Source organism: Mastigoproctus giganteus, chromosome 1 (genome assembly GCF_048544385.1).
Source record: "Mastigoproctus giganteus isolate SK-2022 chromosome 1, ASM4854438v1, whole genome shotgun sequence".
NCBI classification, from domain to species: domain Eukaryota; kingdom Metazoa; phylum Arthropoda; class Arachnida; order Uropygi; family Thelyphonidae; genus Mastigoproctus; species Mastigoproctus giganteus.
The window spans coordinates 228,398,442-228,414,443 of NC_143575.1; the positions used below are offsets into that span (position 1 = coordinate 228,398,442).

At 35.3% G+C, this 16,002-nt stretch overlaps 1 protein-coding gene across 1 annotated transcript in view; it reads right to left on the reverse strand.

Annotated features, from left to right (window-relative positions):
* LOC150091573 (TP53-binding protein 1-like) overlaps nt 1-16,002 on the reverse strand; it is a 257,313-nt gene that overhangs the window by 221,633 nt on the left and 19,678 nt on the right. The window contains exon 4 of the mRNA XM_090368987.1: nt 5,379-5,488. Coding sequence (XP_090225113.1) covers nt 5,379-5,488 — 110 coding nt within the window. The remainder of the gene's footprint in view (nt 1-5,378; nt 5,489-16,002) is intronic.

Sequence of the window (16,002 nt, forward strand, 5' to 3'; positions counted from 1 at the left end):
ATATTAAAATACAATTTTTTTGCTTAAAGAGTAAAAATGCTGCTTTTTTAAATTAATTTTTAGCTGTATTATGCATACAAGAATTATATTTCTCAATTAAAATTTTTGGGCACTAATATTTATTACCTTATCAGTGTGAACTTTGACTTTGAATAGATGATACCACACCTTTGAAATTAATTTCTCTATTATGAAGAGATAATCGCAAATTTTCTTCCAAATGTGATGTCAACAAGCTTGTCCTTTTTTTGTTTTTGATATTGTTTATAAAAGAAAAAGCACTTTCACACGTATATGTTGATCCAAACATAGAAAGTACTTTGAACGCTTCTCTTCGTAATAAAGGAAATTTTTTGCAGTTGGAAGAACCTCAGAATTTTAAAATAATTTTGTGTTGGAAAAGACATTACAGAGCTAAAGATGACTGCATATCAATAAGTTCTAACTTGGCAGCTGTTACTTCATTTTGCTTGAAAATTTGTTCCAAGTTACTGATTTCAAAATTTCTGTAATTTATTGTTAATTCAAATTTTGGGAGGTGCTCTTACAACTATTCAAATCTTTCTTGTAATTGGTCACTAAGGTCTTCAATTACGTTCATTACAAATGATGGGTACTCCCCAGCAGTTTCCTCTAGACATTTTTGAAGAGTAGAAAAATGAAACAAATTTCGTTTTAAAACTTGATTCTGAAACACCTGAAGTTTTTTCCCAAATGCAATAATCTCCTCCAAAAAAACCACCACAAATTTATCTTTTCTCTGTAGCTTCAAATTTAACTCATTTAAATGGCTGAAGATGTCAACCATGAATGAATAAAAGTGTAATCTTGAAATCTTCAGTAAAAATTTCATTAAAAAAGGTTTTCTTTATTGCTTTCTATTAGAAAAGCTTTTATTTCTTCAAGCATCCCTCCCAAATTCTGGAGAGCACCTTTCCACGACTGAGCCAACAAACCTCTGTATTTGTAATAAGATCAGAATACAGTGCTTGAAGATCTGCCAAAAATATTTTAAGAAGTCACTTATTTGCTGCTCTTCGTGGACTAATGTTATTAGTGGAGTCCCACAGGGTTCGGTGTTGGGTCCACTGTTGTTTTGTATATTTATCAATGATATTGATGAAGGTATATCAGGCTTAATGTCGAAGTTTGCAGATGACACGAAGGTTGGCAGGGTTGTTAATGACAGTAATGGCAGTGTGCTACTGCAACAGGATCTAGATAATTTGGGCAGATGGGCTAAGAAGTGGCAACTGAAGTTTAACCTTGACAAATGCAAAGTACTGCATATGGGTAGAAGTAACCCCAGAGAAACGTACCAACTGTGTGGTACTACACTTAAGGTGGTAGAAAATGAAAAAAACCTGGGAGTAATTGTGCAGTCAGATATGAAGTTTTCTGAGCAATGTAGACAGGCTGCTAGGGCAGGTCATGGGGTTTTGTCAATGATATATAGGAATTTAGCTAGCAGGGAAAAGGAGGTGATTGTCCCTCTGTATAAGGCAATGGTCAGGCCACGCCTTGAGTACTGCGTACAGGTCTGGAGGCCTCATTTTAGGAAGGATGTAGATTTGCTTGAGCGTGTACAGAGAAGAGCAACACGATTGGTGAGGGGAATGAAGGGATCCTCTTACCAAGAGAGGCTTAAGTTCTGCAAATTGCAGTGGCTGGAGACTAGGCACCTGCGCGGTGATCTGATTGAGGTCTATAAGGCCTTGAATGGGTTGAGCACGCTGAATTCTGATGGGATCCTCCCACTTGTTCAGAATACGAACCTACGGGGACATAAGTTCAAATTAAGAAAGGATAGATGTAGAATAGATGTGCGGAAATTTGCCTTTAGCCAGCGGGTGGTTAATTGCTGGAACAAACTTCCATCTGTCGTTGTGGAAGTTGATAGGTTAAATAAATTTAAGGAGGAACTGGACAGGCAATTGGAGGGTATGGTGTGATTTTTTTTTTTTTTTTTTTGGCTGATGCTGCATAAGCTCCTACACTTGCTTTCTTGCATCAAGTGCCACTACTACTACTACTACTATTTAGGGATTTAGCAATAAAATGGTTGATGACTTTAACAATGACTTTGAGACATCCTATAATTTCTTTTTGATCTTTCATTCGTGAACACAAGGCCTCAATATGAATCAAACAGTGATGATGCATAAAATTAGGTATCCTTGCATCTCTATCAAGATAAGCAATAAGGCTTTTGTTTTTACCGATCATGGAAAGCACACCATTGGTAACAATTGTTACAAGTTTATAAAGATCAATTTTGTGCACTGTGAGGAATTTCATAAGTGCATTATATACATCTTGTTCAGTTGAATGATCAGTAAATGGCCAAATACCCAAAAAGTCTCTTTCACAGGTACCATCATGTTGAATCAAACAAACAAAGAACATGAGTTGTGATATTTTTTTTTTTTTTTTTTTTGATTTGGTAGTTATTGGCGCATCGGCTTCTGTGGCCATATTGCACCTCCCAAGGTTTTTGCAGTACTTTGATCCAAGCCCGAAGCGGGAATCGAACCCGCGACCTTTGGATAGCCGGGCAGGTACTTGACCCACTCGGCTAGCCCGGTCGGCCAGAGTTGTGATATGCCCGAAACATCAGTCGACTCATCCTGTGCCAGTGAAAAAAATACATAACTTTTGATTTTACGTAATAATTCATTGAATATTACATCTGCCATTTTATGAACTCGATTTGAAACAGTTTCATTAATCAAAGTGGTGCTAATCAAAGTAGCTTTCTGTTTTTCTGGTAAGACACTAGCAAGCACTTCTAATGATGACACTACACTATTTTTTTATTATTTCACCAATAGCGTAAGGCAATGAATTCTTTGCAATTATATTTGATAAAATGAATGAAACTTCATTCCTAACACTTTACTACTATTAGCTTGACTTAAATTTAAAGTATTTTTTGTCTTTCAAGTTTCTTTTCTTCTTCTTGAAGTTTAGCTTTTCTAATATCACTAAATTTGGAAAAGCTTCATGAATATTCCTATGGCATGTTTGGTAATGTCTTTCAAAATTTGACTTCCGATAGCCAGACAAACACGCCTGACATAATAAGCAAATTACACAGTTCCACTACTATTATCTATTACCAAATAATCATATCCCCCAAGAGGACTGAAATGCATATTTTTTTATTTTTTGTTTCTTTGCATTTGAAACGTGTAGGTCTAAATCAGATGACTGCGAAGGTAGTGTTAAAGCATAATTTTTTTCCTCATTATGTTCGTTTCGGTTTCTTTTTAAAAACTTATCCATTTTGAAAGGGTTTAGTATCTTTAGTTAAATCTGCTAAAAGAAAATACATTTAAGCATTTGTCCATGAAATCAAAAGATTTCTTACTATAACACTTTCATCACCTTTAAACTCAGCACTATACATATACAGTACCTATTGCACAAGTGCAACTGAGTTAAACCCGGCAGAAACCTGTACTAACCCGTTAAAACAAGAAACCGAGAATCACGTGAGGCTGTATCCTCGGTATCTATCAACACTACAGCAACAATGATCGTACTCTCAACAAAGTACTGTATTTTGTAAAAAAATTTCTTACTAAATAAATGTAAAATTAGCAATAATTAATAAGAAAAAATTTTAACAATACCATCAAAGTGTCAAACTTTGATTGTTTTTGAGATTAAAATGTCGCAAAATATATAATTTTCCTCCAATCACTAACAAAAGAAAATATTTTCTAGCTAAGATTGGCATGGATTTTTGTAGAATATTGCTGAAAGTTGAAAACAGAAAGGCTTTTTTTAAATACAAAGATTTATATATAAATTTTTTTGCTTAAGTGAAGTAATGGAATTTAGCAAAAAAATTCCATTTTTTTGCTAAATTCCATTAAGCAAAAAATTCCAAGCATCCATTTTAAGATCAGTCGTGAGTAAAATTTATTTTTTAAAGAGCACAATGGTGCTCGCAAGCACCAGGTTAAGAACCCATGGTATAAGGCAATGGTAAGGTCACATCTTGAGTACTGTCTACAGGTCTGGAATACTCATTTTTTCGGTGTGGATCTGTTGGAATTTCCACAAACAGCAATAAAACTGCTGTTTGTGGAAATTCGTCCCCCCATTCACCCACAAGTACTCACTGTACTCCAATGGCAAATAACATTCAGTTTGAAAAATTTGTATACTTTACTGGTTTTGATTTCAAGGAAATAATTATGCTTCCATTGAAGACCAAGGTTGAGTATTAGGGAAAAAAGGCCTTGTGCATAGGGGATCATATAATAAAATCACTTGACACAACTCTCACTGGTGCCTCCGTAGCCAGGTGGGAAGGAGCAGCAGTGCATAGTACACGCTTCTTGATTAGACCGGGGTTCGAGCCCGTCACCGCTATAATACGGAGAATGCGGAAAGGTCAGGGAATGACCACCGCATATCCCAGAGCAATATGGCCTTGGTTGCTAATGCTCCTAAAAACCAAACAACAACAACTTTCACTGAAAAAGACTTCAGTTATGCAAATGGCAGTGTCTGATTAAGATGTTTTAAGTCTGAATGGATTAAGTGAGCTAAATGCTGATGCCATCCTTACTCTTCCTCAGACAAAACACAGCAGCAGCATAAATTTAAATTGAGGAAGGATGGTTGCAGAATAGATGTGTAAAAATTTGAACCAGAGGGTAGTAGCTTGTTGGAAAAATTCATCTGGTGTTGAGGAAGCAAGTGTTTTTAGTGAATTTAAGGAGGAATTGGATAAATTATTAGAGTGGATGGACAGATCTAGTTTTTTTTTTTTTTCTTCTCTCTTAGATGATGTTGTATAAGCTAGTTTCCTTGTATAATTTGCCAGTACTAATACTATATGATACTGCAATATGCAAGAATTTTTCAGCTCACTAAATAATCAATTATCAAGAATCTATTAGATAATGAGAATTAAGAATCTATTAATTCTCATTAATAGATTATTAATGTTAAATCTCTACTAGGAAGTTTTTGTTTATTTTTATATTTTTTCTTACTTTTGGCTGATGAATAACTGATTCCTTGCATCACTGACAAATACTAATACATATTTATGATGTATTAGTTGTTATTTATTTTTTTTTTTTAGGAGCATTGGCAACTAAGGCCATATTGCTCTGGGGATATGTGGTGGTCATTCCCTGACCTTTCCACATCCTCCGTATCTGGTGGTGACAGGCTCGAATCCCGGTTTAATTAAGAAGCGTGTGCTACGCACTGCTGCCCCTTCCCACCTGGCTACGGAGGCACCTATGATGTATTAGTAAATGGATTATTAAAAAAAACGTTTATACTGCTAATCTAAATTACTTTATTTCTTTAACTGGTGGATTTAATACTGAGTAACAAAAATATGAAAATACCTGGAAGGATTTGCTTTGAAGATGAAAGTTCAATTGCTTCTTCAGATTCAACAGGTTCAGGTGATTTTGATCTGGTATCTGAAACCATTGGAATTTCAGGACTTGATCTTCTACAACACAGAGAAAAGAAGTAAAAACAACTTTGAATGAGCTACTTCTGGGGCACATATCATTATATACATAACAGTCAAACCTCATAAATCTAAGATTCAAAAGTATATTGGGGGGGGGGGATATCTAAAAATTATTTTGGCAATTAATTAAATTTTGTGACAATTATAAATTAGATACGATCATAAAAACTTGCTGAGGCAATGCTTCCTGAAACCAGTCAAAATCTATGGCATGGTAAAATCTATGATCTATGGCAAAATCTATTTCAAATTAAACATTCGGCATGTTTAATGTGATATAAAAACGGCTACTTGTGGAAAGGCGCCTCTGTAGACAGGTGGGAAGGAGCAGCAGTGCGTAGCACACACCTCTTGATTAGACCGGGGTTTGAGCCAGTCACCACCAAATACAGAGGATGCGGAAAGGTCAGGGAATGACCACCGCATATCCCGGAGCAATATAGCCTTAGTTGCTAATGCTCCTAAAAACCAAATAACAAACAACAAACTTGTGGAAATTCCCCTCATGCACTGTGATTCCAGTGGCAAATAACATTCAGTTTGGAATAAAATTTGCATGCTTTACTGCATTTCATTTTCAAAGGGATCACACTGTGCTCCCACTAAAGATCAAGACCAGCAAGCATTAGAAAAAAATTGCTTGTGCAGCAGGGTTCATATCAATAATAAAATTACTTGACAACTGATTGAATTGTATACAAAAATAAGTAAAAGGAAATTAAAAATAAGTCAAGAATGATGAACAATATACTAAAAGCAATAAAAATATAGAGATAAAAATATACCAGGTAATATCAGTTAAAATCACAGAACATAACAGTTGATAAATTAAGTTAAAATCATAAATATAAATAGCTTACAAGACAGGGGGCTTCTCTGTTAATTAAACAAATGCCATGCATTTGTTTAATTAACAAATATATAATGGGATGGATGTAGGTACCCTTATTGCAATTAAAATTGGGCCTGCCATAAAAAAATGTGGAGGGTTGCATTTCAGTTCAGTGCATGACAATTCACCGTATGTGGCAGTTTGTTGTAGGTGACAATTTGGTGAAAGACAATTGGTGGCAACAATTCAGTTTGTTTGTTTGTTTGTTATTTAGTTTTTAGGAGCATTAGCAACTAAGGCCATATTGCTCCGGGGATATGCGGTGGTCATTCCCCGACCTTCCTGCATCCTCCGTATTTGGTGGTCACAGGCTCGAACCCTGGTCTAAATCTAGCGTGTGCTACACACTGCTGCTCCTGCCCACATGGCTATGGAGGTGCCAACAATTCAATGAATACGACAATTTGTTGTGTGTGACAATTCAGTGTATCACACAGAGATCAGAAATTAATGAAATCAATGAAGTAAAAGGTATAGGAAACAAGAGAAATTTTGGTGACTCAGAAAGGAGGAATGCAGAAATTTTTTTTTTTTTATCCATTTAATTTGTATGAAGCAATTCACACCGATCCATCTCATAGGCAGGTTGGAAAGTACATGCCTATTTCAGCACGACTCCATCACATTGTAACATTTTTAATCTAGATAAGATTATTTTTTTATTATTATTATTTATTATTATTATTTTTAACTATAATAAATATAAATGCAACAAGGCATAATATTATAAGAGCTTAAAATTAGCTATTAAATAGTGGTTTAGATGCACCATAGATAGCTCTTAAACGAAACCTACATCATAAGTATAAAGTCATCGTTTTAGTTGTATCTCACATTGTGAACATCCTTCACGAGTTACCATGTATACAGAGTTACCGAGTAACAATAGTCTTCTATTAGAGAAGTGTTACTTATTAGAGGTAGTGCAATACATAGTAACTCATTGTGAAGGATGATCACAATATGAGATACAACTAAAACAATGCCTTTACACTGCAGATGTAATTTTTGTTTAAGAACTATCTATGGTGTATCTACACCAATATTTAATGCAACTATTTTGCATGAAGCAATGGGACTATACTTAAGATTCACTATTGAACGGTCAGTGCTTTTGCACTATGCTTTGTTCGTAGTGAACTATTTAAGTTGATAATTAGCATTGTTTTAATTGTATCTCATATTGTGATTCAACCTTCACAATTGCCGAAGTTTTGCACTGCTTTGAATGAGTAGCGCTTCACCAGTGGAGAAGACTAATGTTACTTGTTCTTGGCAGATACCACCACCCAGATGGCACCGTTTCAAAGCTTGTTGGCTCCCTCATCGGCAGGTGGGCAGGTATCCTGTTGTTGCAATGACTGGGTTGTCACTATTGTAATGATATCCACTGAGAATAAGTAAGATTAGTCTTCTCCACTGGTGAAGAGTTACTTATTCAAAGCAGTGCAACACCTCAGCAACTCATTGTGAAGGTTGATTCATAATATGTGATACAATTAAAACGATGCCAATTATCGACTTGAACAGTTCATTACGAACGAAACATGGTGCAAAAGCACTGATCGTTCAATAATAATCAATATTTAATAGATAATTTTAAGCTCTTATAGTATTGTGCCTTGTTACATTTATATTTATTATAGTATTATCAAGTACACCTTTTGGCATCTATCATATTGTGGGATTAACTTCACAACTGGGTTCGGTTGTCGTGATTGCAATACCAGCATACCTGCCCATCCACCGATGAAAAGCCAACTAGTCTTGAAATGGTCACCAGCAGCCTGATATTCCCAGAGTTTCCGAGAATAGGTAACAACAGTCTTCCCTAATGGGGAAGCATTGCCTATTCAAGGAGTTACGAGTGGTGTAAGTTGAAGGAGTTAGTGTCCCTTTCATTCTTCTTCCTCTCATATATAACTTTCCCTCTACTTTTTGCTTTCTAAGTCTAATAGGGGCAAGTGGATAATAGAGCTGTTATCCCATGCAAATACAAACTAGCCTTGAAATGGTGCTATCTGGGTGGTGGTGCTGACCGAGAATAAGTAACAATAGTCTTCTCTATTAGAGAAGCATTACTTATTCGAGGTAGTGCAATACATGGTAACTCATTGTGAAGGATGATCACAATATGAGATGCAACAAAAATGATGCCTTTACACTACGAATGTACTTTTCGTTTAAGAGCTATGGTGTATCTACACCAATATTTAATAGGAGATTTTTTTTAACATACCTACTCAGTTGAATCCATTGCTATTCTGGGAGCATGAATTAGTTGAGGGTTGGGAAGGAAGGAAAAAACTTAAGAGCTCAGAAACCAGGTGAAAGGAACAGAAAGATTATCACTATGAAAGTTGTTAAAGCCACATACTGTTTTTCGTAAAATGGACTGATTGAGGACTGTGAAGGCAGAGGAAACTCATTTACACAGAAACAACAGGAAAGAAAATTTAATGGGTTAGGCTCCTTTCTCTTTTATGGAGAACTCTGAAGCTGCTCTATTCCAGCAACATGGATTTGTGAAGTTAGGAAGTAGCAATAAATTTATTGACTGACATAATGAAAATAAACAGGCTACTTTTTTTTTTTTTTAGGATGACAGAGCTTGTGCTGTTCTAGAAGGCTGGAATTCAGAAGAAATGACAGGAAAGCAAAGTTACTGAAGTTTTTGTATTTGTATTTTTTTTTTTTTTTAGGCTGTTACAGCCTATGCTATTCAAACAAAGTGATTTGGTTGGTTTAGAAGATGAAAGAAATTTATTGACTGAGCCAGAAAACGTAGACAGGATAAAATGAAACTTTACGATTTTTTTTTTTTTTTAAGATTGTCGAAGCTTTTTTTTTTTTTTTTTTTTTATGGCTGTGTAAGCCTATGCTGTTCTAGTAGCATGAATTATTTAAGGTTGAGAAACCAGAAGAAACTCATTGATAAACATACTAGAAAACAGTAAAGCTAGCAATGATGAAAATTTCTGAAAAGAAATATGGAACATAGTGCTCCATATAATCGAAATAGACAAATAATAAAAAACGAGAGGATGCCAATTGACAATCCTACATGTTTGGACAGTTCACTTGAACTGTCCAAACATGAACAGTGCAGTTGAAAATAACTGTAACAGATAGCAGAAACATGTTAAAATGGAACGATCATTGAGGAAGCTGAATAAATGACATCCAAACTAGGCACACCGTAAAAGTCACTACTTGAAATGTAGCAGATTGTTTTTAAGTAGCTCGGTTGTAAGTGATTCGTCACAAATACAGCAATGGTTCAGTTTTACAGAACTGACATACAATGGTTTTGATCCACATATATTTTTATGTGGATCAAAATTAGTCCTGTTAGTCCTGTTCTGTTAATAGTTGTTTCACTCTTCTTTTATGGAAACACTTCTTTTAATTTTTTGACAAAGCACCAAACAGAAGGATGGCTGCATGCCACAGCAGAATGGAATCATCGTGCCATGCTTTTAAAATTAATTTGCCTCATCTAATTACCGTGTAATTAGAGTGAGGCAAATCATTCCTAACATGCTCATAGCTGTTCCAGATGTTCGTTGGAAAAGTAGCGAGGCCTCATCTGTTGCACCTTCTATGCCAAATGTAATTACTTCCAAGTACTCTGCAACAATATCTGCTTCAGGAAGGAAATTTTCCACACACAGCTCAAAAAAAAATCGGTGACCTAATCACCAGGAATGAAAGTAAGAGCAGGTAACTGAGCTGGATATCATCATTCTTCTCTTTCTTGGTGATTTTCTTCTTCTTCTCTTTCTTGGTGATTTTCTTCTACTTCTCTCTCTCTCTCTCTCTCTCTCTCTCTCTCTGGGTCACAGGGTAAATCAATTTTTTTTTGGCTTGTGCAGCAAAAGCCCCAGGTTTCCTTGCATCATATGGCTAATTATAATAATAATAATAACATATATGCATTTAGGCAGCAAATTCTGCCCATTTGCATATCCACTTTGAAGGCTTGTTTGTTGAATTCGGTGGAACACATTTTGTCATAGGTGAAAAAGACAAGTGTAATGAGAGTTTGGATATACTGCATGAAATGCATTCATTGCAGCATGTTTGAAATCATCCAAGACCAGAAAAATGAAATGGAGACAATGCATTCAAAAACTTTCTGTCTCCTGCTGATTATTTGACAGCAGTGTACAGAACAATGGAATGTGCTACCTATAAATAAACATGCGAACAGTGTAGAATTGAAGGGGGAAAAAAATCGGGGGGCCAATTTGAATTTGCCATCTGCATACCAATCCTCCAAACGATCTAAAGGTTCCAAAATTTTCTTGAGTTGAAAATACTAAGAAATGATGAGTGCCAACCCTAGAATCATATAATAAAAAATGTTTGCCATCAGAAGTCAAATGATATTCAGGAAGTATGTCCAAGTCCTACATACTTTTAGGCCTTTGTGGGACTTTTCCTTGCCTCTTCCTGAATAGTGTCCACATCATGGACGAAATGAGTGGTAAATTGGTGCTGCAACCACTGAAACAGAATTAATTGCTTTGGTTATGATAACATCCATGAATTCTAAAGGTACTAAGCACAGTCTCTTTTGTTAGATTGTAGTTTTGACTACTTATCTTTAAAGTTGGATTAGGTGTGTGTGAATGTTCCATGCAAACATCAACTGTTATTCTGTCTGTTGTTTCAACTTCTATGTGTGCCCTGCCCTTGCAAACAATTTTATTTCACTGCCAATATGACTGCTGAAATTTTTTTCATGAATATAAGCATATCCATCAACTTTCATTTACGTGTTTTCACTTAAAAGAAAACAAACCAAAATGAAAATGAATAAACACAAAACAGTAATAAATCTAGAAAAAATTAGAACTTGCACCAATTAAGAATTAGCAAAAAAGAAACCAAAAAATCAAGAAACATGGAACCTTTGAGAAATCTGGTGACCCTACTCCAGCATAAGTGAACATGCGCAAGTCGTGTTGTGCCCTTTTATATGTTTCTGTTAGATGGACTGCTACTTACACTCTAACCTGGAAGAGAGCTTTCCAGACTCCTATCATGGTTTCGCAAACTATGACTTCAGGGCATGTGTGGGAGGAAGCTAGCACAGTTCTCAAAACAGTTGTTAGAATTGATTTTATGATTCAGTTCTAGTTAGTAAATAGAGTTTAATTCCTCCTCCCCCCCCATCAGAGATGCTGAATATGTACATATGTTATCCTTGAAGTTAATTAAAGAAAAAAAAAAAAAAAAAACCACTGTTATATAATTAAATCAAGAGAATTTTTGTATACTTATATAAAAGTATACACATTTTATAACTGTCTGCCTTCCACTTGGCTGGAGAGTTCTGGCTGCAAGTCACATTTGTGACTGGAGGTAATTTTTTGGGGGTTTTCATTCAGAGCTATAGCTACCCAATTTCAGGGATTGTAGACTTTTTTTTGTTTTTTTTTTTTCCCTCCCATGCAAGTTATTCTGGGGTTATTTCGCACACAGAACATAATCTGCTTCTGAACAACCACAATGTACAGCAAGAATCCTCTTGCTGTACGTCATACCCAATATGAAAAAGTAGCAGTTGTCGATTTTTTTTTCTTTATTTATTTACTTTATATTTATGCCTGTATTATGACAGGAGGCAGAATTGATTACCTGCAAACAGCTGTGGCAATTATATCACATCAGATGAGTACAAATTTTTGACGGAACATTTTTCAGATCAATTGTTGAAAAACACTGGCAGAAATTCTAAATGGGATATTTTTATTGTTGCACTGCATACAAGATTAAAAAAAAAAAGAAAATTACTGAACATCACTAACAGAATGAGGAACCAGATAATATTAATCTCCATCTGGTTCCCTCCATTATTGTTAAGGACCTGTTCCTCTAGGTGTGAAATAAGATCCTAAAGGAAAGTGAATAGTGCAACTGTATTTATGAAGTTTTCATAATTTTATTTAATTTTTGTTAGTAATACTGTCTAGTTTGCAAAACCAAAAATTTTTTTAAATAATCTCAGTAATTACTTAAATCACATATTTATGGATAGGCCAGTGCATTTCACTGGCCTATGCACTGCTGCTGAATAATCAGCAGGAGACATAGAAATTCTATGAATGCATTGTCTGCACTTCACAATTTTGTACTGATCCCCAGTCTGTCTTGTGTGATTTCAAACATGCTATAACGAATGCATTTCCCACAGTATATCCAAATTCTCTTTCACCTCGCCAAATTCAACAAGCAGTTCTTCAATACAGATATGAAATGTGCAGAATTCACTGTCCAGATGTGATGTTACATGCTCTTGCTTCTGTTTCTGATGATCAGATTGGCAAATTTTTTTGAGCTGTGGGTGGAAAATTGCCCTCCTGAGGCAGGTATTGTTGCAGAGTACTTGGAGGATAATTACACTGGGCAAAGAAGGCGAAACAGATGAGGTCTTCTGACTTTTCTAACAACCATCTGGAACAACTACAAGTGCATTACGAATGACTTACCTCATTCTAATAACACAGATGATTCCATTCTGCTGTGGCATGCGGATGCGTGCCATTCAGTTTAATCCTGCCTTCAAATAAAAAGTGAAGTGTTTTCATAAAAGAAGAGTAGAACAATTATAAACAGGACAGGACTAACAATAACACAAAATATATACAGATCTAGACATGTGGATCAAAACCACTATGAGTGAGTTCCATGAAACTGAACCACTGCAGTATTTATGAGGAATCACTTACAATCTAGCTACTTAGAAACAGGATGCTACTTTTCAAGTAGTAGTAATTTTTTCAGCCTACCTACTTTAGATGTCATTTATTTGGCTTGCTTAATGAACTTCCATTTTATGTTACATGTCTCTGCAATCTGTTACAGTTATTTCAGTGCACTGTTCTTCTGATATGGAATAAAAACTGTAGAATCAATCGGAATAATCTCATTGTTTTATTAGTTGTCTATTTATGTGGCACCACGTTCCATATTCCTTCCCAGAAATTCACATAGGCTTGCACAGCCTTCTATAAAAACAATCATCTTTGCTTCATTTATTTTCCATTCTTCTGGCTTCCAAATCCTCAAGCAATCCATGTTACTAAACTAGCATATGACTTCAACAACTTTCAGAGTAGTCAACTTTGAATATTTTCTCATAATTTTTCTGATTTCTCAACCCACAATGAGTCCATACTATTGAAATAGTGTTGGCTTCAAGATCTATGAAAAAAACAGGAAAAAAATTTTCAAGTTTCATTTTATCCTGTCTTCTCTTCCCCTAAGTCAATAAATTCTTTCATTTTCTAAACACTGTCACCAAAATCATACTGCTTGAATAATATAGGCTGTAATAGCCCAAAAAAGAAAAAAAAAAAAAAAAAAATTTGAACTTCAATAACTTTGCTTTCCTGTAGTTTCTCATTTAATGAGTTTCTTCTGGTTTTTCTTATCAATTATCAGTTTAATAAGTTTCTTATGCCTTCTCAGCCCTGAACCAATCCATGTTACTAAAACTAGCACATGAATTCAATAAATTTCACAGTGGCTATTTCCATTTATTCTTAACTTTGCTAATAATTTTCTATTGGTTTCTAACTTTCAAACAGTCAGAACTAGATAGTATGAACCAGAGCTGCTCAATATAATACGTAGGACCACTTCCGTATGATACTCTCCAGAAATTAAAACGAAAAAATTGAAAAACTTACATTACAGTAACAATTAATTAAAAATCAAATGAACACAATTAGAAATCAATTTAACGCAATTAATAATTTAACGCAATTAGGAATTCTTAAATGCTTAATTAAGAATTACGATTTTCAATTTTTTCATTTTAATTTCTAGAAAGTATCATAAGGAAGTGTTCTACGTATTATATTGAGGTAAAATTCTCTTATTATTTTTGGAAATTTATGTTTCCTTTCTACAAGGCATCTCTGATCGTTTCCATAGGCGTCCCAGAAGCTGGGACGTATCAACAAAAGGATTACTCCCTCGCAGTATAACCAAGGTCAGTCACTTCACTGTTTTTATCCGATAATAGCATGCAAGGTCACCTGTCATTGTTCTTACGAAGAGGACTGAGCCTTTCAAAAGACCCTCTGCTAGTTAATCTGCAGTGGTGTGAAATCCAGAACTGTTGTTTAAATTTAGGAATGTTGTTAGGAATGCCTGTTGCTTAAATTAGGAATCTACTAAGTATATCTTTAAAATTCACTCTTTGAATAAATTGTAATTGAATTCTGAAGAATTTTAACTAAAGTTCACGGATACGTTGTCAAAAATTATGCCTGTTGCTTAAATTAGGAATCTACTAAGTATATCTTTCAAATTCACTCTTTGAATAAATTGTAATTGAATTCTGAAGAATTTTAACTAAAGTTCACGGATACGTTGTCAAAAATTATTTCAGATAGCAATAATTCTGTGTTGTATATCTCATACTTTGTATATTCATATTTTGTATATTGTATATTTTTTATTGTTTAATCTCAAAAGAAATTCTGTATACTTATTCTTAATTACAATGGCTCTGCAAGTGCATATTATTTGCCAATTGTGCAAAAAGAAAAGCAAAGACTTCCTTCAATGTAATGCGGTCTTGTATACTGCATCAAATGCATAGATATGTCAACTGCCAACTGGAAGAAAGATGTCACAGGCAGCGATTGACTCGTGGAAGGGCCCTTGCTGTATAAATCACAGGCAATAAAAGAAAAAGCAGACGAAACACGAAAATAACTTAGGCTTCAGCCTAGCTGATCCCTCAAAGCCCTCCCAACGATGAACCTCAGTGTTTCAACTGTCCCTCATGGTCAATGGATACTCGGCAGAGTGGGCTATCTGAGGCCATACCTCATGACGTGGCATCAGAGCAGACAAATCGCTCCTTCTCTGACCTCCTTAACCAAGAAGGTTCACAAGATGAAAATCCAAATGAGCTGACCACAAAACTCATTTTTCAAATCTTGGACACTCACAAATCCATGATGGTCTCTGTTCTTGATGAAACTGAAAAAATCAGATTGGAAAACGCGCAATTGTGTGAATCTAATTATATTTTACTAAAGAAACTCGGATTTGACAGATCTTATTCGAAACTCCAGCAGGTCAGTAAGTCCTACATACAATTGAACGAAACCCATGGAAAATTCCACTTTCCAGCCAACCCATGCTCCTGTTGCAGAAGCCACTTACACATCTATTATAAAGCAACCTCCATACCCACCAGTATATGCTCCTATCCCCAGTCAGTCTCAGAAAACATCTAAGGACGTCAATCGAACTGCAAATCCACTCCTAAAAGATGTCAATTCCTCTAGGTGGCGGACAGATCTCATCGGAAGACAGCGGAATCTATCTGCCTCTAATCACACAGGCAGATGTCGACATCCTCCTCCTGTTGTGGGAACAGCCACAAACTCTACAATCAGAGCAATCCCCAGAACCAAAAGTTCGACCAAGGGTATTTTTGTCTCGAGACTCGAACCCCAACTCTGCGATAGAGAATTAGAGCAGCACATCAGAACACAGCTGCAGATAGAAACAAAGGCAATAAAAATGATTTCTAAACACGAGTCATATAGCTCTTTCTACATTCAAT